Genomic DNA, 25278 nt, shown 5'->3' with positions numbered 1-25278 from the left:
AAGTATATAATAAATTTAAAAATCTGAAAAATGGGACGCATGGGTGGCTCAGTGGTTGAGTATCTGCCTTTGGTTCAGGTTATGGTCCCGGGATCGAGTCCCACATCAGGCTCCCCACAGGGAGCCTGTTTCTCCCTCTGCCTATGTCTCTGCCTCAGTCTCTCTGTATCTCTCATGAATAAATAAAATCTTTAAAAAAAATTTTTTAAATAAAAATCTGAAAAATAAGCCCCTGAAAAATCTAAGGTAATAAATTTCATTCTCCAATTAGGTAAACAAGAAAGTATTCCCAGAATACCAACACATTTAGAGAAAAAAAAAATAGACATGGTAGCAGTAAAAGTCTAATTGCCTAGACACTACATACCGTAACATAACTCAGTAAGAGCAGCCCCAGGGAAAGCAGGGAAAGGTGATCACTTCAAATGAGCTGGAAGTTGAATAGAGACAGCAACCTGGTACAGGAATATGCAACCACCAGTAAACAAAACAATGCACATCCTTCCAAGTTCTAGGGAACAAGCATCCCCTTTACCACCAATTTAATAATGTAGCAACAAGAGAAATGCAGTACAAAGTGAGAAAGTAATACCTAAGTGATCACTACCATCTCTTTTAAACAAAGCTCATTTTAATTTGTGATGAAACTGGATAACCCAAAAGGTAAACAGAAAGGGTGGTAATCCTATAAGGCCAAAAGGAAAAGGGAATATTTCTGCTATGAAGATGATTCAGGCCTTTCCCACGTGCTCTTCGGCACTTTAATTTCTCCCAATCCATTCACTGCTGTCCAACAACATAATCAACTAGTTTATGTTCCAGCTCTTCTCTCTTATGGCTTAAGATCCTATTATGATTTTTCTCCAGGTCACCTACCAAAGCCAAAGATAAAAATAATAGACTGCAGATCAGGCCAGGAAGGGTTAAGACCTTGAGAGGTGACCCACTAAAAATTATGGGTGACTTCTGCTGTTGGCCATGAATGAACAACTGGTATGGAACTGGCCCTCCTGCAGTGACGACTAGAAAGCCAGACAAAATAAATGAGACAGCTGCTTTCAGACAGTGAGACAATAGGCAAGAGCAGAACCATGAGTCCTGCAGAAAGGGAAAAACAAGTTAGGTAAGTCCTGCAATTGCCTGCCTCTGTGCACAATGGAGGAGGAATCCAAGCAGAGAATGAAAGTCTTGAAGGACCCACGAGGCAGAGACTGGAGTTCAGGGAAGCTAAGATTACAGGAGTTTTTAAGACAGAGCACCAGGAAGGAGATATGCAGAGAGTCCTCTAAAAATCTGCAGAGCTCCCCCAAGTCCTAAACTGCTGAGGAACAACTGGTGGAAGCTGTAAAGTGATCATTCCCAGAATTCACACAGCACTGGAAGACCTTCCGATTCCATCCAGCAGAGTGGAGCTATCTCAGCAAACTCTCTGGGCAATCAACAGAGATGCAGAAAGGCCAAACTTTGTAAAAAGGCTAAATTGGCCCTAAAATAAATCGATACTGAACTTGACCCTCACTAACACAGTTTAACAGCGAGCCTGGAAAGGATTAGCCTAATCCACAAATTATTTTGATGCCTGCCAAAACAAATGCCATAATTCTTTATTGGAAGACACCAAATCTAAACACTCAGGGCACCTGGGTGGCTCAGTGGTTGAGCGTCTGCCTTCAGCGCAGGTTGTGATCGCAGGGTCCGGGGATCAAGTCCCGCATCAGACTCCCCAAAAGAAGCCTGCTTCTCCCTCTGCCTATGTCTCCGTCTCTCTCATGAATAAATTAAAAAAAAAAAAAGGCACTCAACAACATAATACACACAATGTCCACGTGAAGAAGCAGCAACAGACAGAAATGACAGAATTAGCAGATCAGGATGTTAAAACAGCTATTATGAATACGCTCCATATACTCAAGAATATAGAGAAAAACATGAACATAATGGAGAGAAATAGAAGATTCCATTTAAACTTTTTATGTCTAGAGCTGAAAAATCTAGTATCTGAATTTAAAATTCATTTCACAGAATTAACAAGACAAGATCAATGAACCTGAAGACACGGCAACAAACAGTATTAAAATTGAAGCCAGGCAGAAAATAAGACATGAAAAAAAATCAACCAAGCCTCAGTGATTTACGAGACATGATCAAGCTGTCCAATATACATATAATTGGAGTCCCAGAAGAAGAGAGGAGGGGAGGGACTTAAAAACTATCTGAAGAAATAGTGGCAGGGGCGCCTGCGTGGCTCAGTCAGTTGAGGATCCAACTCTCAATTTCAGCTCAAGTCATGACCTTAGGGTTGTGGGATCAAGCCCCAAATTAGGCTCCACACTCAGTGTGGAGTCTGCTTGAGATTGCCTCGCCCTCTGTCCCTTCCCCGCTTGCATGCGTTTTCTCAAAATAAATTACAAAAAAAGAAAAAAAAGAAAAAGTGGCAGAAATTTTTCTAAATTTGATCAAACCTGTAAGCCCACAAATTCATAAAGCTTAAAGAACACTGGGTGGCATAGACAAAATCGCACAAAGGCACATCACAATCAAATCACTGAAAACCAGTGATATTAAAAACAACACAAAAATACTGTTGCTCCCCTGCCTCCATACACATATAAAATAAAAACAACCCCAATCCAAAGAAAGCAAATTAGCATCTTTCTAAATCTTCTGATTGAAAAATGTTAATAGTTCATCAAAATGGAATTTTTCTATTTTGGTAGAAGCCTTCCTTTGCTGGCACCCCTAGCATAAGCTAGTCTGTCTGTTTACTGGGCAATCAAGCATGAACAGAGTTAAACTACTGCAAAACAACTTTATTGTAACTCTGTTATTAATGCATTTGCATACCTTATTGCATACCTTCACTAATGTCACACACTTTGGACTGCACACTCTCCTTCACATCAGGAACCTTCATGTTTTAGCCTGTACGCTTCTAGTGCCGTTTCTACTGATACATAACTATTTGAAGACACATGAATGAGTCAATCTCATTTCATCCTCAGTACATCGTTATACAGTATATAGAACAAGATGAGAAAACAGATGCCCAGAGGGATTAAATGACTGTCCCAAGAACATTTGAAAGGTGAGCATTATCTCACATCCCTAGAATAATGCCTCTGCACAGGGTTATCCGAAAAGCAGACACAAAAGAAGTAAATTTTGTTACTTACTCTGAGTTTCCACAAGATCCAAGGCAACACTAGAAGCTGTGTCCATTCCAGAGCTGATACAGGATTGGAAGTTTTTCAAAGAGGAGAGAGCAGATTCTATACCACTGAAGGATATAAAACCAGTTGAACCTGAACTTGAACTGGAACGTCCGGGCATCTTGAAATTATTACCTAAGTTTTCAAACACAGTGAAATAAGATTTAGGAGTCAGGATTAGTACTGCATAGGAAAATAACACTACTATAAACATCCATATGAAAGTATCTAATGGCCCACAAGTGCCACACTATTATATACATTCCATACTCCTGGAGAGGCCACCAAAGCACTGTGCTGTCATCTGTGCACAGATGCACTTAGTACATGGGGAAGCTAAGTGTTTTCATTTTTCAAAGGGGAGAGAATACCCTCCCTTGGGTAAAATATTCCTCGGTTCCCTAAAGAATTCAACAACAGCACAGTTCTTAAAAAGCTAAAACATAAAGGAGTTAGAAAAAGCAGACTACTCATATGATGCCTTTTCCCAAAAACTGGAAATAGTAGTAATAAAACAGTTTAACAGGGAGAACTTCGAAACTTGTAATTTTTAACTTATCTAACATAGGCATACTGAATTCTGAAAACTGTATATATACAAATATAAATTTAAAAATCTATATTATATATATATATTACACATATTCCTGACAGTCCTCTGGGTTCTAACAGATTTATAGACTTGGTTAGATTTTATATTCTGTGTCAATAAAAGCAGAATTTCTCTACATTATAGAGTAAAATAGAGGGGCAATATGGAGTAGAGGTCATGTATGCAGCTTCTAGAACCAGACTGAGTTCAAAACCTAATTTTGCCACTTAGGTAACTGAATGACTTGAGGCAAATTATTTAACCTCTTGGTGTTTCATTTTTCCCTTCCTAAAACAGGAATCATCCAGTGCCTACCCCAAGGATTACTGTGAGAACTGAATGAAATAAGGTGTACAATGAAACACGCAGGATAATGTCCAACATATAAATCTTTAAAAGTGGAAGCAAATATTAACATCAACTTCATCATTTTAACACTGTACACAATACGGAGTGGCGCTTAAGAGATTGGACACAGGACAGAGATGCCTGGAAATTCTGTTCCATGCACGCCACTTAGAACTGCACAATATAGGTCAAGTTGCTTACTTTCTCTAGCTTCAATTTGTTCTTGTATAAAATGGAAATAATCGTATCTATCTCACAGCATTATTGTATAAATTAAGTTTCATAATTTTCTATAACTTGCCTGATCTTAGGAGTCAGTTGAAATGCTTATTGAAAATATAGATGTATATGTAAGTGCTATCTCAGACCTACTAACCCGAGTCCCTAGTGGACACTCCGGGGAAACCTGTATTTTTATGAATCGCTGCAGAGGATTCTCAGAATCAAACAAGTATGGAGAACACTGAGATAACTGCATCTCCTCCCAAAATCATTGTTGAGAGCCTAACCCCCATTGTGTGGTACTTGGACCCGAGATCTTTGGGAGATAATTAGGTTTAGATGTCCTGAAGGTAGAGCCTAATTTCAGGAAGGAATTAATGTCCTTATTAGAAGAGGAAGAGACACCTGAGCTCGCTCTCTCCACCCAATAAGGACATAGTAAGAAGGGGGCTGATGAGAGCGAAAAAGAGGCCTCTTACCAGTACCCAGCCATGCCGGCACCCTAATCTCTTGACTTCTGGTCTCCAAAACTGAAAATAAATTTCTGTTCTTTAAGCCACCCGTCTATGCTATTTTTTAATAGCACCTGGAATGGACAAAACACACAACGTATATAAGGAATAATACAATACAGGATAAGTGATGAGTGTCTCCCACATAGTAGCTATCCTTATTATGTGCATGCAAAATTCACATTACTCTAATGAAACTCTACGCTTGCAGAGAGCCGAGGGAAACTTCCTTCTGTAATTCTGGAGTATTTTCAGGAAAAAGATTTGGATTGAGAAGCAAAGAGAATGGATGGAGTAGACACACTCTTCTCTCTCTCTCTCCCGCTAAGAACAGCTAAGTACATAATTCACAGGACAACCCCACCCCCCTAAAGAATCATCTGGCCCAAAATGTCCATCATGAAACCTTGGTTTAAATCAACCTCCTCTTGAAGCCTTCCCTAGTAACAATAATCTCTTTGTTCCCTGTACCTACAGTTTCCAAGAAAGATTAAAGCAAGGTTTCCTGGCAACCCAGGTGGCCCAGCGGTTTAGCACCTGCCTTCAGCCCAGGGCACGATCCTAGAGACCCGGGATCGAGTCTCACATCAGGCTCCTTGCATGGAGCCTGCTTCTCCCTCTGCCTATGTCTCTGCCTCTCTCTGTGTCTCTCATAACTAAATAAAAATCATATATATATATATATATATATATATATATATATATATATATATATTTCCTGAGTTTTTCCCACGCATGTTATTTTCCCTTCCCATACCGAGCCTTGTCTTAGGCCATTCAGGCTGCTGCAACAAAATACCAGATTGGGTAGCTTACAAACAACAGAAATTGATGCCTGGAGTTCTGGAGGCTGGGAAGTCCAAGGTCAAGGTGCCAGCAGGGTCCCATTCCGGTGAAGGCCCTCTACCTCGTTCAGAGCCCCCAAGCCCTCTCACCCTTTGTCATCACAAGGTAGAAGGTGCAAGGGAGGGAGCTCTCAGGAGCCTTTTACAAAGGCACTAATTCCATTCATGAGGGCTCCACCCTCATCACCTAAGCACCTCTCAAAGGCCCCACTTCCTAATACTATATCACAACGGCATTAGGATTTCAACATATGAAGGGGCGGGGGGGGGGGCGCAGAAAAACATAAATATTCAGACCACAGCAAGTCTGATTCACTTCAGGCAGGGTCACTTATCAGCTGACTTGAAAATATTGTTTCCCCCGTCTCCTCTCTCCTTACAGCAGGGTGGTAGACCCAGAGCTAACAATTTATAGACACTCTGCCAAACGTCCTTCAAACCACGGGGCCTATGCAAGTCCAGCCAGAGCTACAGCTCCTTTTTCAAGATGCAAGGGTACGTCTTTCCTTATGAAACCGTCTCTTACCTATACGAGCAATTGCTCGTTCCCTCCCTCATGCTACTACTATGCCCCCTCTCCCTCACACACACACTTCTTCGTAAAACTCATCACAGCTATTTGTTCACCCGGCAGCCACTCCTTCACCCCGGGAGCAGCTTAAACCACAACCCTGACACGTTCTGCTAGCACATAAGACAGCTCCTCGTACGAAAGAGGCGATCAAAGAACGGAGGAGAGTGACGACAGGAACAGCAACCGCCCTTTCTTGGTTTTTTTTCTTTTTTTTTTTTTTTAAGATTCTACTTCTTTATTCATGAGAGACACAGCGAGAGAGGCAGAGACCCAGGCAGAGGGAGAAGCGGGTCCCACGCAGGGGGCCCGACCTGGGACTCGACCCCGGGTCTCCAGGATCACACCCTGGGCTGCAGGCGGCGCTAAACCGCTGGGCCCCCCGGGGATCCCCAGCAACCACCCTTTCGAGGCCCCCCACAGTGCGCCACAAACTGATGCCCTTGGCGCTACTTTCTCAGGACCGCTGATGCTCACAACCAATTATAGAAAAGGAAACTGAGGCCCAGGGAGCTCATTTAGACCTCCCGTCCGAGGCCCTGCTTTTAAAGACAGCTCAAAGCACACGAATCTGCAGCAGGAACCGTGAACTTTTCCCCCACTCGGGTGGGAGGATGGAGAGACGGCGCCTCGGGGAGGGGGCAGCCTGCCCAAGCCTCCGTGCTCGGCGTGCAGTGCCAGGACCACAGCCCGGGCGGACAGACCCCAGCTCAGGGCACCCGCGGGGCGCCCCACGGGGAGGCGACACCTGTCGCCACCCTCGCCCTCGCCACCCCCCGCTTCCGCCTTACCTGGAGGCGCGCCCCGGCTCGGTCTGGCAGCACCCGGACCGCCCACGCCCGGACCCCAACTCCTTCCTCAACTCCCTTCCCCAGTCGCTGAAACCGCGAGCGCGGGCTCGAGCGTCATCAGCCGTCGCCGGCCAGCGGTCACATGACGCCCCGCCCTGCTCCCGCCCCCTCTGGTCATGTGACTGCCACGGGCGCCACAGGCGGAAGCCGGGGTCCCGCCGGCTGGCGATCGGGGGCTGCGGCCGGAGGGGTCGTCGTGCGGGGAGGGGAGGCCGGGCACCCGCGTGCCGACCCCGCCCGCGCTCGCCGGCCCCGCACGTGCGCCCTGGCGCGGCCGGGGTGACAGGTGAGTGAGGGCGGGATGCGCTCTCCGGGGCCCCGGCCCCGCGCAGGGCCGCGCGGGCGGAAGGTGCGGCGTGGACGGGGAGTCGGGCTTGGAGGGCTGAGGGCCTGCCTGGGGCGGCGCTGCAGCCGCAGCTCTCCCACCTCCTCTCGGGGCCGTGGTTCTCCCCGCCGCGGACACTCAGCTGTTGGCCCGCCTCTGACCCCTCCAAGTTTCCAGGAGCCGCGCCGGGCGGGCGGCGTTAATCCTCCCCCTGCTCTCGAGAACACGGGGTGCTCGGCGAGGGCTTTGAGAGTCTGCTAGACCCGGGTTTGAATTCTAGCTCCGCCGTGGGTTCCGAACTTGAGCCAGTCATTGCTCCTCTCTGCACCCAAGTTCCCTCACCTGCGGCACGCCGGTGCCGAAGTTCTTTGCATTTTGGAAAATAGTTCCGAGGGTCCCGACAGGTTTGTGGCGCACGGTTGAAAACATAAATCAAGTCACGGTGCCGGTAATGGAGCCGGATTCCAAGTGCACGGAGTTTCCTCCAACAGAGATACTTGGGGTCGTGACAAGGGAGGGAGAGGTCTTCCTGCTTCTGCGCATAACCAGGAACGCCTCCCGTTTTTCGTTCTCCCGTCTTCCAGGATTTATGAATGGGGCTAGAGAGATCAGGCCCATTTCCGAACTTGCCTGGAAGAGATTTGTCACTTTTATTTTGATCAACAACCATTCTGTTTTGTTCCCGGTCATGGATAGGTGGAGCCCAGTGCTTCCTTCTTTATGGAACCGAGGTTTTATGAAAGGATTAAAAAAAAAAAAAAAGACTTCTTTTGTCCTCTGAGTAGGGCACACAGGTTTGTGTGGTTTGTCCCAGGACAATTTAATTTCCTTCAGAATTCAGTTCTGTACCTGTTGGGTAATTGGTATGATGGTGATGCCATGCTGCGTTCTTGAAACACGTTGTTGTCTTTTGTCTGGGGCTACCTTCCAAACTGAAAACCACAGTTCCATGCCAAAATTCTTAAAAATAAGTTAACAGCTGCTTTTTGGGGTGCCTTGTAAAGGAAGAGTAGGAAATCGAGTGGGATCTCTGGTTTCATTTCATGCCAGATAGTAATACAGCCTATATTGAGAAAACTGGTCTTTATGAGTTTCCTTCGTCTCTAGCACCAAGAGAACCACTAAATGGAAGATTTGATATAGGTTCATCTACAGTGTTTATCTGGGTCTCATTCGTTTTAAATCTCAACTAAGTATTAGCACCTTATGAAACCACCTGATTCTGAGAGCGCTGCAACATGATTAGGCATCTTTAATGTTGGTTTTAGATTCTGTTCTTTAGGGCAAGTTTCTCAACCAACAATGGGTTATCTACCAAATACTCTAACCAAATAATATTTTAAATGTTGCCTACAACGTAAGGATTTAAGGATTAAAATAAGGGGTAAACACACAAAAGTCTTCACTTATGTCATTATTCCAAGCCTAAGCTAACTTGACTCTCTGCGTGCCGGAGCTGAGTGTATCTCTTTTTTGTTTTTTGTTTTGTTTTGTTTTGGGGGGGGGGGCGGGTTTTGGTGGGTGAGGTAAGGAGAAGAAGGCAGGTAATGTTTTGCTTAAGATACTTTCTCCATGGTCCCATTGTCAATCCTATATTGGGATCCAAAATCTGGGAGCAGTTACACCAGTTAAACGTAGCTTGCTCACCTTGCAGTTGTGTCTTGAGTTTCATCCTACTTAGACCTGGATCTTCAGAGGAATTCAGTGACTTGTTGTTGTTGTTTTGTCCATTTGCCATTATTTTCCTCCTCTCCTTGTCTCATTTTCCCAACTAGACCATTTCAGTGCAAAAAAAAATGGAATGAAATTGGGGTGCCTGGCTGGCTCAGACAGTAGAGCATGTGGCTGATAATCTCAGGGTGAGTTTGAGCCCCACACTGGGGGTAGAGTTTCCTTAAAAAAAAAAAAAATGGAATGAGATGATCTGAAATTCAGCCTATTAGAGATCAATGTGGCTTAATGAGTAAACATTATGAGAAAACGAAAAGACTTGTTAATAATTTAATCCTTAATGTGTATTAAAGATCTCCTTATAAAACAAAGTTCTAAACAACTGTAGTGGTTTCTCAGCAATCCCTGCTCTTGGACCAACCCCATCTACTTCCTTTGATCTGTGCTTCTCTCACTTGCTCACTCTGTTCCAGCCACATCAGCCACTTGGCTATTCCTTCACATCTAGCACATTGCTGCTGCCCTGTGGCCTTTGCATTTAATTTAAACACTTCCTGGAATGCCCTCCTCCCAGATCATTACTGATTGTAAAATAACAGACTGCCCCAAAACCTAGTAATTTAAGACAAAAAAAATTTTTTTGGCTAATAGTTTCTGTGGTCAGGAACCTATGATGTAGCTTAGCTAGGTGCCTTTGGCTCAGGGGCTCTTAGGAGGTTGCAGCCTGGCTGTGAATAGAAGTTGTCTTATCTGAAGGCTCAACTGGGGTTGTGTGTAGTTCTATTTTCAAGCTCATTCAAGTGGTTGTTGGCAAGCCTCTCACTCCCTCATCACAGGGTACACTCACAACATGACAGCTTGCTTCCCCCAGAACAAACTAGCTAGGAAGGATGCCCCAGCCAGAAGTCACCATTTTTTGTGATCCAACCTCAGAAGTAATATCTTTTCCATCTGCCTTATTGTGTTCTTTAGGAGTCGGTAAGTCACCCTCAAGGAAAGGGTTCATACACAGGGCATGAACAAGGAGATGGAGGTCACTGGGAACTGTCCTAGGGGCTGCTGACCACACTCAAATACCCTTACTGCTTGCTTCCTTACTTCCTTCTGGTCCCTGCTCAAACATCTTATCACAGAGGCTGTAAAACAACACACACTCCATCTCTTTATCATGCTTTTTCTTCACAGCAATGATCACAGCCTGATACATAATGCATTTATTTATTATCTCTTCCCCACTCCTAGTAGTATGCAGGCTTTATGAGAGCCAGAACTTAGTTTTGTTTGCTGCAATATCCTCAGGTCCTAAAACAGTGCTTGACGCATAATAGGCACTGGGTACATATTTGTTGAATTAATGAATCTATACCAGTAGGATTCTGTAAAGAATCCAAAAGCCAACTAGCAGTAAATAAATCATAAAAATAGCTCATTTTACAAGGATTACAGAGGCAGGAAGTGCCACAGTTGAATCAATGAGTCAATAACATCAACAAGAATTTAGATTCTTGGGACGCCTGGGTGGCTCAGCAATTAAGCGTCTGCCTTCGGCCCAGCGCATGATCCTGGATTCCCGGGATGGAGTCCCACATTGGGCTCCCTGCATGGAGCTTGTTCTCTCTCTGCCTGTGTCTTTGCCTCTCTCTGTGTGTCTCTCATGAATAAACAAAATCTTTTTAAAAAAAGAATTTAGATTTTTTCTAAATTCCTTCCAAACCACAATCTGCAGGTTTTTGGCTTTTTTTCTTTTAGCTTGTCATCTTGTATTTCAGGCAAGATATGTTCATGGGACCACATTCAAAGGCAAGAAGGAGAGGGATAGCCAGAGGAAAGATAGAGAAATTTCTCTTCATATGCTTCTCTCCTTATAGCAAGAGGAAAAACAATATATTTCCTGTGAGGTCTACCATAGACTTCCTCTTTATATCTGATTGGTTGACACTGAGTCACATGTCTAACCTCACTTCAGGGGCCATGGAAAAATAAGGATCCACTTGTTTCCACCTCTGTAGGAAGAAAGGAAGAGGAAGGAGGAAATTCTTGCTGAGGAGTCGACAGCATGCCAGTAAATTAATACGTTTCTAAGTATTTAATCAATTCTAAGAGACGTACAGAAGGAAAAAAGAAAACCTTGAAGGGCTATACAAAGTTTCCAGGTATTAGATAGCTACACTAGGTAGCTTGACATGAGCAAACTCTGAATATATGTGGCAAGGGTTGGGGAATGTTTTGTTAGGGCTACAAAGGAAGCCTTCTGTCAAAAGTCTTCCCACATTCTGTTTTTGTGTGCAGCGACATCCTCATTGTTTCATCGTTCACTATCTGAGTCCCTACAGCTAGATTACATATTTACGAAAAAGTTGGCATTGATGTAAAAATTTTAATGAGCTGACCGCTTATACGATTAGTTCTTCTCATTCAGATATTTGTGTCCTAAAGGGTCTAGTGGGTTGAATTCTTATTTTTGTTGTTCAGTCTTCTTAATGTCATGTTGATAGAACACAGTGCCAGTGCGAAATGCAAATGTTGGGAGGTATACAGGCCTTCATGACGCTGAAAAATAATCCAGGCTTCCATGAAGTTGACCACGATGACCTAGCTAAATGAACAATTAGAGGAGAGAAATATAAGAAAGATGATGAGAAAATTAACACTTCCGAAGATAACGATTTGAAAAAGAGTTGGAAGAAGCTTTTGGGAAAATAAATGCTGCTGTGAACGTTTTTTGCAAAAATTACCTTTTTCTAATATCATGCTATAAAAGTCAGCTATGAAGTACAAGATACTGTATTATCAAACTCACAATTCGGTGAAATCCATGTTTGACTCATTCTTGGTTTGTCCTTTGAATGAGGACATAGTTATTGCACTTTTACACTAGATGTTGTTAGGTATGAAATTTACTTTCATAAATTTTAATGATACCATTTCAAGATACCTTTCTAATCAAAACTTTTCCATGGCTTAGCATGAAATACTTGTCCTTACTTTAGAGTCTCCCAATAGGATTTCTCAGGCATGTATTAGCCCTGATAACAAGGGCCTCCTATACTTGACATGAGAAACACTTTTTTTTTGTTAAGTTTATTTATTGGAGAGAGAGTACAGAGCAAGAGAGAGGAAGCACAGGTGAAGGGTGAGGGGTAGAAGCAGAGGGACAAGCAGATTCCCTGCTGAGTGGGGAACCCAATGTGGGGCTCAATCCCAGACCCCTGGGCTCATGACCAGAGCCAAAGGCAGACACTTAAATAACTAAGCCAGCCAGGCACCCCTCATTGTTTGTTTTTATTTTTTAAAAAGTGAGTTTGGGAGAAAAATATGTACTGTTACATGTGCTCCCTTTAAGAATGGAGATTTTTATACTTTTCTTTTGGGATACAGGTTCTTTCATGGAGCAGCCAATCTGTCAGCAGACGTGGTTTCATCTAATGATTTACAGACCCCAGCTTTGAAGCCAGTGAAACATTCCTACTGGCACTGAGAGTAGTACATCATCCTCACCATGTTGGACTTTCTAGCTGAGAATAACCTCTGTGGCCAAGCAATCCTAAGGATTGTTTCCTGTGGCAATGCCATCATTGCTGAACTTTTGAGGCTTTCTGAGTTTATTCCTGCTGTGTTCAGGTTAAAAGACCGAGCCGATCAACAGAAATATGGAGATATCATATTTGATTTCAGCTATTTTAAGGTAATCTTCCTCTATAGCACTTTTACCACTGTCTTGTCTACAAAAGCATGCTTTCTCTAGAAACCATGAGACGCTGCAAGGTGAAGTAATCATGGAGAAAGAGTTAAAGAGGAAACCAAATTTAATACCTGCTAACTAACTTGAAAATAATATAAAGGTATTGTGTGGAAGCCCTAATGTAATATAATCAAACTTTAAAAAGATGACTTTGGAATAATGTATTTCATAACAAAGTACCCCACACTTAAAAGCATGTTAATTGTGGTTACAGTTCAAGTTCATTTCTTTCAAAAGGATTTTACATCTAGGCTTTTCTTATCTTCATTACTTTCTATTGCTCTGCTCTCAATTTTTGATATCCTCTGAAGGCATAAGAGCAAATTTTTAAAAGACTATTTAGAAATTGTTGCCCACAAGTAGGCTTTTATTGACAGTTCATATAAATGTGTTTTTCTTCTCAGGGTCCAGAATTATGGGAAAGCAAGCTGGAAGCTAAGCCGGAGCTACAGGATTTAGATGAAGAATTTCGTGAAAACAACATAGAAATTGTGACCAGATTTTATTTAGCATTTCAAAGTGTGCATAAATATATTGTAGACTTAAACAGGTATTGATTAACTCAGCAATAGCTTACTCTGATAGTAAATAATGGAAAAGACACATGCTAGAACATGTGCATCTTTCTGAGTTACTGCATAATCTATCCACTTCTACCCCGCAGAACTGTCTTTTCCTTCCCATGGCACTAGTCATCCTAAGTATTTTAGAGTTTTATTATGCTTTCCTGCTCTTGTGAAGTAGTATAATCTTGGTTTGTACGAAGTCACATGGCTTGCTTTCTTCTTTGTTTTCACCTTCATATAATTGATACACAATGTTTCATTATTTTCAGGTATATAACATAGTGATTTGATGACTCTGTATGCTGTGCTCACCACAAGTGTAGCTACCATCTGCCCCATGCCGCACTATCACGCTATCACTGCTAAATTCCCTGTGCTGTACCTTTCACTCTCAGGACTTACTCATCCCATAACTGGAAGCCTGTACCTCCCACTCCCCTTCACTCACTTGGCCATCCCCCCATCCTTCTACCTTCTGGCAGCCATCAAATTGTTTTACATATTAAGCCATATAGCTTCCAATCCTGTAAGCTTATCATATTTTAGTATCTTATATATGAGAAGTGGAGAGAAAGCAGCTTATTTTTATAGCATTGGTACCGTAGCCTTCCTTCTTATCCTTAACTACCCAGTATTCTCTTCCTTTCAGCCCTTAAGAATTCACTACTTAACGGCTTTTTAAACTAACTGTTCCATGTTTTTATAGCCTATATACTCCTAAGTTATTTGTAATTCATAGATCAAGAGTAGGGACTATTCCTTTTACTTGGAGTAGCCAGTATTTGGCTACTGTGTTCCTAATCGCTATGAGTTCCAGCTCACAAGCCCATTTTTAAGAGCACAAAGGGCCACAAATGATTTGAAGGCCAGAATGCCTGGTATCTTGCCTTATCTTTTAAAAATCTTTACATTCCTTCTTCAAAGGTGTTCAGGTTTTCTTTAGAATGAATAACTTGCTCTGGGGTTTCATTTCTAGATATCTAGATGATCTCAATGAAGGTGTTTATATTCAGCAAACTTTAGAAACTGTGCTTCTCAATGAAGATGGAAAACAACTTCTAGTAAGTAATAGTAACTATTTAAAATAGAAAGTCAAGAATGTCAAGCTCAGCATCACTTGTTTTCTTGTAAGTCCCAAAGACATGCAAAGTACCCTACTTTAAAGAGAAGCAAAATAAACTGACAGTTATCTTCTTCCAATGGACAGTATCTGAATTTAGAACGTGGTAGACTTTGAACAGAAATACAAGTAGAGATCATGTGGAGGTTATGTGCTTCCTCAGTATAACAGTCCTATCTTCTTTATCTTTTGCATCCCAGATAATGTAGCCTTAGAAACTAGTATATAATAATCGCCCAAGAAATATTTTTAAATAAGTAAAAGATTTAGAGGGACTCCATTTGGGGTCCCAAGCCAAACGTCAGAAATAGACCAACTAAAAGGTAATCACTGCAAATTAAAATTTATTTCACATATACTTTTCAAAGCCCATTCTGTACAGAAGGTGAGAACCCTTTGGGGAAACCTGCATTCTCCTTATAATATAAAGCTTTTAGGAGGAAGGGGAACAAAGTGACTCTTTTTAACCCTCATCAACTTTATTCCATAAGAACGTATACTCCTGTGAGTTTGGCCACCTTCTTCCTCTCTTCATAGTGTGAAGCGCTGTACTTATATGGAGTTATGCTGCTGGTTATCGACCAAAAGATTGAAGGAGAAGTCAGAGAAAGAATGCTGGTCTCTTACTATCGATACAGGTATCCCGGGGCTATGACTGCACCCTCCAAAAACACTGCTATTGGTAAAATGCAGTGTAGGTTTCCATACTACTTGTACTGTGAATAGCAGCAATATGATCTAGAATGAATAGTATGTGATTCTTATCTCTTCTGAACATAGTGTAGAAATGTAGTGATTACCCTATATTATATATCATCACCGTAATTCATTGTGTCATATACTCTATATGTTATATGTAAAGGAGCCTCTAATAATCATAGATTATTAGAGATATACAGATTATCATGTCCACAATGGTACCTCATTTTTCTAAAAAAAGGAATCTGAATTTCCTTTACCTTAAAGATAAATTTGGGAATTTTGGAAGTCTAATGAACGTTGTTCTTTTTCTAAGTTTTTAAATATTACTCCATGGCAGATGTAGGGAAATGAATACATTTTCAGTTGTCATTTTTAGGTTGATGACTTTGAAAAGGTATCACTCTGGGTTAGATTGGAAGTGAATTCTCACCCATATATATGTGGAAACAAAAACAAGACAACAGTGCGTATCACAATTGTGTTCTAAATGTCTGCACAGAGCTGTGACTTCAAGAAGTAGAGTCTTTAAATCAGAAGCCACCTTAAAGCTCTGTAATTCCAGTATCTACCACACAAGTTTCAGTTTGTTGAATTAATGAGTCAAAAATCTGGATACAAGATCAATGTTAGAAATAGTCCAGGTTCAGGGAAGAAACAGTTGATAAGCAGGAATCAGTTAGGAACGTGAGCTAAAGATGCACAGACCAGAATTAACATTCTTAAACTTACAAAGTAGGATAAAATAAATAAGGCAAAGGAGCAGATCTCAACAGAGAGGGATTGTTGGAGACATCATGTTTTCAGGAACAGCTGGTACTGCTGCCTCCTCAGCAGTAAATTTCATCTCAGGTTACTCAACTAGCCTGTTTCCTTAATTATGTGAGGAGAGTGTTCACCAGCACATGTAACTCATTCACATCGGTTTGACCATGAGCTGTTTGAACATCCATGTTTTTAAAAATGAACTTTAAATTTGGCCTTATCCGTATTTCCAAAAGTACCTGAAAAAACAAAAACAGTAAAGAAGGAGAGAAAAAAAGTTTGTTTATCAAGCCCAGCTTTGACAATCCGGCTTTGTTCTGCTGGGTACAACAGCTAATTCATTAGAATGTGAGCATCCATTACTAAAGTGACACTGAACAATGGCAAGACAGAGTTGTAGGAAAGAAGATTCTTACATCAAATAGAAGGTCATCCTCAAGTCTAGCTTCTTTGAGTCTCTCTGAGGGATTACTTCTCCACACCACCCCAAAAACCGCATATTTTTTTATTAAATCTCTGTAGAACCAGTTATTACATATCCCACTTGAAGTTGATGTCATCTTTTAAAATTATTTTTTAACTCCTGAAATGTTGGTGCTGGTTCATATTTTTTTATCTGCAACTCTGAAATCCAAAGAGCTCTAAAAAAAAAAAAAATACATGCATAAGTACTCACACGTACATCCACATAGTAATTCCCTGGGCAGCAAAGCCTGATCTAATCTGAAATCATCTGGAGTCAAAACCTAATTAGAGCAGATGCAAGGCTCTAGATGGTCCTTATTTATCTCCCTTGCCTGATCATCATAAGTTTCACTGCAGAAATGTTAACGTGTATTGATCATGCAATGCAATGCCAAATGAGACCCTACCAGAGGGTTATATTGTACATACCCTAATAATTTACTATATCTGAAGAATGCTGTAATCTGAAACAAATCTAGCCCTAGGGAGTTTAGAAAAGGGATTCTGGACTTTAAGATAGAACTAACTAACTAACTATATATATATATATGAACACATCTTATAAGTTTGCTATGACAGGGCTTTTGAAAATGTAATTGTGAATCTTAGGGATATAAATTGACCAAAAGTCTTATCTGAAACTACATCAAGTCAAGTTATAATGAAATTCTTTTTTTTATTATTTTTTTTATTTTTGAGTTTCTAACGTGCAGTTTGTCTGGCCCTTTATTTCCCATTCTGAACATGGCTCAGTGCCGCTCGATCTTCTGCTGATTCAAATATGGATGATATTTGTAAGCTGCTCCGAAGTACAGGTTATTCTAGCCAACCAGGAGCCAAAAGACCACCCAACTACCCTGAGACTTATTTCCAGAGAGTGCCCATCAACGAAGCCTTCATCAGTATGGTCATTGGTCGACTGAGATCCGATGATATTTACAACCAGGTGGGGGTTAAATCTATCAAGATCTTTAGTAGTTTCAAAGATTGATTTTACCCCCCTCCTCAATTACTCCTTCCATTCTCTCTTCCTCAAAAGAATAAAAGCAACTAAAAATTTTCAAATTTTGGGGGGCTGTACTATGGAATGGTAGAGGAAAGAGTCAATAATTTGGACAGAAATAGAGATTTCAGGGAGAAGATGGTATTTGATCTATATTTGGAAAAAAGATCCATTCTGTCAGTCATTCACTCAAGGAAGAGTTACTGAGTGTGTGTTAGAAACCTGTCCACGAGCTGGGTGCTGGGGTCCGTTGCTGATGAAGGCAGGCTGTGGCCCCTGCCAGTGATGAGCTTGTAGCTGAAGAAAGGAGACATAACTAAAGTAAAGCAAGGTGACTTAGCTTAGGGGAAACAGAGGGTGCCATAGAGCATCCAACAGGCAGCAAGATTGCTGTGGTGGTGAAGGGGGTGTGAAGGCAGTGTAGGCAAAAAGACAGCCTACATAGAGCTCTGAGGTCCCTGTAACTTCCAGATGCATCACTTTTCTCTCCAGTATGTGTATCATTCACTGACTTAAGACAATAAAAAAGGAAATTATCATTTAACTCATTTTCCTGAAGAAAGCATAATTTTAGGGGCACCTTACAGGCTCAGAGCATATGACTCTTGACCTTAGGGTTGTGAGTTCAAGCTTCATGTTGGTATAGAGATTACTTAAAAATAAATATCTTAAGAAAACAAACATAATTTTGTGTACTATATATTTTTCTTACTAGAATAAGGAACTGGACCTGTAATAACCAGGTATCATTTAATCACAGAGCACAGCTGCTCTGTACAGTTCTTTAGATAGCCTGTTAGTTTTCTTTATTAATACATTAAGTATAAATAAAAGATGTTTTTGTGTTTTTTTTTAAAACAGCTCAAAATCAGAAACTACCTGCAGATACTGGGTCTTCATAATATTTGTTACCATTTATTGAGAATTCAGTATCTACCAGAATCATAGTAGGTTTTTCCATAAACCATTTTCTCTTTCCTCAGAACAGTCCTACAAAGTAGGCAACATTATCCTCATGGCTGTTGAGAAAAATAAGGCTTAGGGAGTTTATTTTTACAAGGCCACGTAACTAGGTAACAGAACCATAATTTGAACTTAGGTCTGTATGACTTCAAAGGTCATGCTATTTCCTCACTGCCTCTGTTTGCCCCTTCTGCTTCCTATGTGGTCTATTTTGTCTGTGTCTTAAGGCAAGGTGTTTTCGTTTTCTCCTTGCCCCCTGACCTTTATTAACACTGGGCTTAAGCCATGGTTGTGCTGTGTGTCCACCCCACTCTATGATATACCTCCCCCATCCCTGATCATGGCTGATTGGACATCTTGACCCAAGATGGATCAGATTCCCTCTCACCCGATAATTTGAAATTGGGCCCAAGAAACAATATCTGGACGTGGCTTTACTCACAACATGCAAAATTTGGAGTCTGGGGCAGCTTCATTCTGTCCAGTGTAAGGAGAACAGTCTGGGGAGAGAGGGCAGGGGCACATCAGCAGGAGGAAATGATGAAGGCTCTCTGGTTCGCAGATGCACACCCTTCCTGTGGCCTGGCCACATTCCTGCCTGCAGATTTCCTGCCACATCACTTGTCTGTTCTCGTAGCAATGTCTTCCCTTTCTGTTTGTGGTCCTCGAGGTGATACGCACTATGTGCAGCCAGGTTCCTAACCCATGAAGCAGTGGAGCCCGTGGGACATACCAGCACCTAAAGACAGGAGAGAGTGGAGTCTGGGAAACTAAAGGAGAGGGAAACAAAAGGAGGGTGTGAAAAAAGAGGCTACTGAATGGTGTGACTGTGAGGTGATGAGAGACTTGAGACTCCAGGTGATGGGGCAGGCTAAGTTTCAGTAAGTTGTAGAATAAACGGGAAGTGAGAAAATGGCAGTTGGGTGTGGGGTCCATCAGCTCTGAGAGGTCGTCTGTGATAGAAAGACACAGAGGTAGACAACTAGCAGGACACATGGGGTTAAAGCAGTTTATTTATTTATTTTTTTTTTTTAAGGAAAAGACTTCATATTTCAGCAGAGTCAAGGGCAGGAAGGAAGAGAATACTGTGTGGTTAGCAGTAGGCTGGCAGGCCCTTGATAGTTGTATTCCTTGCGATGTGGCCTTCTGAGAATTGCTCCCAGTGTCCAGGACCCCCAGTTGGGAGACCGATATGTCCTAGAACTAGATCAGTTTACCAGCACATGTGAAAATTCACGTGTCACCAACAGCTGCCTCTTTGAGGTGTTGTATGTACTTTGCAGGTTTCTGCATATCCTTTGCCAGAACACCGCAGCACAGCCCTGGCGACTCAAGCTGCCATGTTGTACGTGATCCTCTACTTCGAGCCTTCCATTCTTCATACCCACCAAGCAAAAATGAGAGAGATTGTGGATAAGTACTTTCCAGATAATTGGGCAAGTATTACTATTAGTCTTTTTTTCCTCTGTAATAACCTTATTAGGGAACCAGTTTTTCTGTTCTTTTGGCCTTTAGCCTAGGGGTCTTAATATTGTAAATAATGAGATGTAAAGTCACTTCAGTAAAGCTGCTATAAGTATGTTGAGAATCTTATAAATCATAACATGAAGGAAGTAAGTCAGTAAAACTTCCTGAAGAACCCATAGTTTATTTTTCCAAAATGAGTACTGTCAAGGGAAAGCTGTGTTTTAATGTATCTTGTTTTAGTTGCTGAGATTGTACCTGTTTCATAAGTATTTCTTTATTCATTCCTCTTTCATGACTCTAAGCTTGCAGAATTAATCTTTATTTTAGTAACAGGAATTTTACTTCGATAGAGTTTCATCTACCTGTATGCTAATATTGATGGAGCTATGAAGGTTTATATTACTGCAGGGATATGCTTGTGCCTTTTTAAACATTGTTCACCCAAAAATATCGATTCTTAAAAAGAATAAAGCTGACTTAACATACTCAATGTAGATGAGATGTTCTCTTTGTACACAGGTTTTAATAAAGTACAATGAATTGGATCCTATTCTCAGGTAGTAGATTCTGTTTCACTTCTTACTGGCCCTTGAATCACAGACTGTGATCAGGGAGCTGTAGGAAGAACAACCCACAGTGAGGAGATGATGCTTCCTATCCACGAACACATCATGCTTATGAGCTAGGACCTGAGCAACCAGGAGGAAAACTCTGACAGTCTGGGTTTCATTTGCCTAAGCTTAATAAAGAGTTTTGACCATAGTGCTTATTAGGTGCTATGGTAAGGAAGAGAAACACTTTCAGTGTTCAGGAAAGTCACAATCCAGTTATATGCTACAAGATACACTCCTAAAAACCACCCCTGGCACACTAAAAATAAAAGAATTAGGGGCGTCTGGGTGGCTCAGTTGTTTAGGTATCTGACCTTTGGTTTCAGCTCAGGTCTGATCTCAGGGTCATGAGATCTGGCCCTGTGTGGGGCTCCATGCTCAACACAGAGTCCTCTGTCTCCCTCCTCCTTTACCCTTCCCTCTGCTTGTGCAGGCTTGCTCTCTCTCTCAAATAAATAAATAAAAGGCTTGCTCTCTCTCTCAAATAAATAAATAAGTAAAGTAAGTAAGTAAGTAAGTAAGTAAATATCTTTTTATTAAAAAGAGAGACAGATTTCCAGGCAGATGCCAGCCAATGAAAAGCTAGTAAGGGGATCTCTGGGTGGCGCAGCGGTTTGGCGCCTGCCTTTGGCCCAGGGCACAATCCTGGAAACCCGGGATTGAATCCCGCGTCGGGCTCCCTGCATGGAGCCTGCTTCTCCCTCTGCCTGTGTCTCTGCCTCTCTGTCTCTCTCTGTGTGACTATCATGAATGAATAAATAAAATCTTAAAAAAAAAAAGCCAGTAAGAAAATATTAATATCACACCACAGAGAATTTTAAAGAAAAACACTAATAGGGATAAAGAGGGATCATATATATTTTAAACAGAATCATCCAAGGTCAATTCATAAATTAAAACCCAGTGAAATACTCAAAATATATAAAGCAAAAACAAAATAACATGTAAAAATTGATGAAACCGTAACCATGATGGGAAATTTTAATATACCTTTTTCTATGGGTAGCCCTGCTCTTTCAGAAATCCATAATAGATGTTCCATGTGTATTTGAAAGGATATATATGAAACTCGGTTAACATCAGATCATAAAGTCAGTAAAGTTTATAAAGAAAACAATGTTAGTCTATAGACTATATTCTCTTAGTGTAGCATGATTAAATTAGAAGCCAACACTTAAAAGATATTTTTAAATGTTTGGTAAAAAACATATACTCCCCAATAACTTTTGTGTTCAAGAGGAAATCACAAAGTAAATGAAGAAATACATAGAATCACACAACATTGAAATACTACAAAGCTCGTGGGAATGACTAAAACTGTTCTTCCAGGTAAAGGTACAATCTTAAAGTTGTTTATTTAAAAAACAAGAATAATTCAAAATAAATGAGTTAGAGGGTGCCTGGTTGATTTAGTCAGTGGAGTGTGCGACTCTTGATCTTCCGGTTGTGGGTTGAAGCCCCACGTTGGGTGTAGAGATGACTTAAAATCTTAAAGAAGGGGGCACCTGGGTGGCTCAGTTGGTGAAGCATCTGCCTTCGGCTTCGGTCATGATCCCAGGGTCCTGGGATCGAGTCCTGTGAGACCTACATTGGGCTCCCTGCTTGTGTTCACTCTCTGTGTTAAATAAATAAAATCTTTAAAACAAACAAAAAATCTTAAAAAAAAAAAAAAAGTTAAATATTGAACTTAAGAAGCTAGGAAAGCAAGTGAAAGGAAGTCAATAACTATAGGAGCAGTAATGTACTGAACCGGACAAAAAGGGAATGAGCAAGAAGATCAATACAACAAAGGCTGGTTTTTTGAAGAGTAAAAAAATAGATAATTTAGCAAGACCCACCAGAGAGAGAGAGAGAGAGAGAGAGACTGAAGGCAAGTTTAAATATATTAAGATTGAAAAAGCAGATGTAAGATACAACAAAGAACTTTTAAAGTTGTAAGAAAACTTCTAAACAACTTTGTGCCAATATCTGCCAAAACTCTGAAGAACTGGAGATTTTTCTCAAAAATATAAATACCAAATTTGATTCAAGAAGAAAAAGGAAGCATGACGAGCCCAGTGACTGTTACAGAAATGGAGCTGGGGATCCAACCTTCCTGCTTACCCTCTCCTACCAAGAAGGGAGAGGATCCCCAGGACCGCAGGATCTCTCAGGCAACTTGTAGCAAAATTTCAAGGGACAGATAATCCCAATTTTCTACAGACTGAAGCAGGTGGGTGAAGAACCACCAAAAAATGCTTTGTTTGTGTTAGTTGGTGGATTCTCATGTGAACTGGGGAACCCTAAGAGTCCCCAAGGCTCGTGCCCAGGGTCAGTGAAATAAAATTGGATTTTTAGTAACACCAGGGTGCTCTGTGCCTTCTCCTCTCATCCTTTCCCAAGTTTGCACTTCCAGGGGCCCCGAGACAAACAGTACTGGAGCAAACCGACTGCAGACATGAGTAGAAGTCCATCACAGGGACTCAAAGAAACAGAAAAGAGATGCCACTCTTCTCAGAAAACTTTTTGGGAAGCCTCTAGTCTGATCTCTTTTGTGAAAAATGTTTTCTGTAGGCGCATAGTGGGTTTATTATTGTCATTTGAAGTGAATTAAATAGTTTTTGAAATGTCTCAGTTGTAGTGTGTAATATGATCAACGTCAACAGGCATAACCCCATTAGGGGAAAAAAAAAGTCCTTTGGGGTTTTCAGTAACTTTTAGTTGCAGAAAGCCTGAGTTCATGAAAACACTTGAGAAAACCACTGCTCTAGTCTGCTTTTCTGTCAACCTTGCCTGAGCCCCTAAGAAAGAATGCTTACATCTCTGGCCAATCCAGGTTTTTCATTACAATGGAGTTTGAACTGGAAGGAGTGGGCAGTGTCTTCTGTAAGTTTGTGTCCAAGTGAGTAGGTATTTAACATACCGGATGAATGTGTCCTCTTTCAGGTAATTAGTATTTACATGGGGATCACGGTTAATCTAGCAGATGCTTGGGAACCATATAAAGCTGCAAAAACTGCTTTAAACAATACCCTGGACCTTTCAAACGTCAGAGAACAGGTAGGTGCTGGCCAATGCAGAAGGATTCTCTAACAGCTGCAAGCCTGTTTTATAGGGTAGGAAATGAGAGTCCCCAAGGCATTTGGAAACTGTCCACACTGACATTGTAAGTATGGTGATTCACGAAAGGCAAATTTTGTGTATCCTAATAAGATAGGTAATTATAAATTTGTAACTTAAATGGTATATATAAGTGGGAGACTTGGGTCCTAAGATTCAACATCCTAAGACAAATCAGTATGTCACATGACCCCAATTGACTTCATTTATTCTTGCTAAGGACCATGTCCTTGTGGACAGAATGGCTTCCACCAGTAGCTGGAATATTAATGTTTTCATTAGTAGAATGAATATTGAGGATGGTAACTGAATGTACACAGTATGTCCTGTCATTGTAATTTAAATTTGTCATCTCTGATGTGTGAAAGAAGCAACAAGACTGGGGACATTCATCTCCTTAAAGTTTAAATGACTATATTCTGTCTCTTCGGGTAAGAACACAAGGCAGAAGGAAATTCCTAAGTAAATAGAGCAATTAAAAAAAAAAATCTCTTTTTTGGGCAGTATCCTTGACATTTCTAAACAGTTATCTTCCTCAGCCTGGCTGACTGAGTTTCTGAGGTTCCAATCCAGATACAACAATATTGACTCAAAGAACTTCAGCATGTTTTATTCAAGTAAATTGAATTCCATAAATAATGCACAAAATAATTTCAACTTTGGCATGGCTCCTAGAAATATATTAGAGAAAGCAGTGCTTCCAATACTTCCTGGCATCAGAGCATTAATTTTTCATTACTAAAATTACTTTCCAAATTTGCGTCTTCTCCTTGGCCATTTTAAGAAGGTCTTCAGGGTCCTCTGATGAAGCAAAGCACCTGTGATAGTTTTAAATTAACCTGACTAGGCTAATGATGTTTAACATTTAATTCTTGCTTCAGGGAAAGCAGAATGACCAAATTCCCAAAAGACTGATTTGAAAATTCACTTTTGATCTACTGAGGCATATTTTTGTTGTGCTTTCATCTGCCTATAGAAGTCTCTTCTGGGTATTTCTGCTGTGCCTCCTTTGTCAAAATTATGGGAAGAATAGGCAGTTGAGCTTTTGTCTTTATCTTTCTTTTCCATCCAAGTTAAGAATAGAAGGGGCCCCAAGAACCACTTGATCCAATTCTCCAGTTGACATTTGAAGGAAGCAGTAGGGATAGATTAAGTGCAAATTCACATCAGTATCCAAACATAGCTAGAGAGAGGTAGGACTTAGGATTCTTTTGGTTCTAAGTCCAATGTTCTTTTCAAAAATGTCCAATAAACCACTTGTCTTTGAGCCTTACCAACTATGTTCCATACGTTATTCGTATCTTATGGAAATATTATTTGTCAAGGGGTTCATCTGTATGTGATTTGTTTTCAAAGAATATCATTTTTTCTTTTGGAAAATGTGGATCAAGTTCTGTTTTTTCAATTTTAAAAGTCAAGCAGATATGCTACTGTCAGTGAAAGAGTACACGCTCAAGTACAACAATTTCTGAAAGAAGGTTATTTAAGGGAGGAGATGGTTCTGGACAATATCCCAAGGCTTCTGAACTGCCTGAGAGACTGCAACGTTGCTATCCGATGGCTGATGCTTCACACAGCAGACTCAGGTAATGTGCAGAAGGTGTGCCCATCTGCATGGCTCCATATAAACAC

General features: G+C 41.1%; 2 protein-coding genes across 7 annotated transcripts in view; one reads left to right on the top strand and one right to left on the bottom strand.

Annotated features, from left to right (window-relative positions):
* Positions 1 to 7245, bottom strand: part of NSMCE2 (NSE2 (MMS21) homolog, SMC5-SMC6 complex SUMO ligase) — a 213177-nt gene extending 205932 nt beyond the window's left edge. For 4 of the 5 annotated variants that reach the window (XM_038555503.1, XM_038555501.1, XM_038555502.1 and 1 more), the window contains exons 1-2: positions 7091 to 7245; positions 3174 to 3344 (exon numbers count right to left, since the gene is read on the bottom strand). In XM_038555503.1, coding sequence (XP_038411431.1) covers positions 3174 to 3330 — 157 coding nt within the window. In that variant the 5' untranslated portion in view covers positions 3331 to 3344; positions 7091 to 7245. Of the gene's footprint in view, positions 1 to 3173; positions 3345 to 7090 lie in introns of those variants that run through there. The other variant, XM_038555504.1, reaches the window with a different exon arrangement.
* Positions 7246 to 7299: 54 nt separating this feature from the next.
* Positions 7300 to 25278, top strand: part of WASHC5 (WASH complex subunit 5) — a 58730-nt gene continuing 40751 nt past the window's right edge. Inside the window, exons 1-10 of one of the 2 annotated variants that reach the window (XM_038555499.1) lie at positions 7418 to 7436; positions 9251 to 9334; positions 12525 to 12831; positions 13293 to 13438; positions 14431 to 14515; positions 15112 to 15212; positions 17257 to 17449; positions 19753 to 19905; positions 23473 to 23586; positions 25061 to 25232. In XM_038555499.1, coding sequence (XP_038411427.1) covers positions 12646 to 12831; positions 13293 to 13438; positions 14431 to 14515; positions 15112 to 15212; positions 17257 to 17449; positions 19753 to 19905; positions 23473 to 23586; positions 25061 to 25232 — 1150 coding nt within the window. In that variant the 5' untranslated portion in view covers positions 7418 to 7436; positions 9251 to 9334; positions 12525 to 12645. Of the gene's footprint in view, positions 7437 to 9250; positions 9335 to 12524; positions 12832 to 13292; positions 13439 to 14430; positions 14516 to 15111; positions 15213 to 17256; positions 17450 to 19752; positions 19906 to 23472; positions 23587 to 25060; positions 25233 to 25278 lie in introns of both variants that reach the window. The other variant, XM_038555500.1, reaches the window with a different exon arrangement.

This window comes from Canis lupus, chromosome 13 (genome assembly GCF_011100685.1).
Source record: "Canis lupus familiaris isolate Mischka breed German Shepherd chromosome 13, alternate assembly UU_Cfam_GSD_1.0, whole genome shotgun sequence".
NCBI classification, from domain to species: Eukaryota; Metazoa; Chordata; class Mammalia; order Carnivora; family Canidae; genus Canis; species Canis lupus.
The sequence above is the reverse complement of the archived record's forward strand: the minus strand, read 5'-3'. Positions and strand labels throughout refer to the sequence as shown.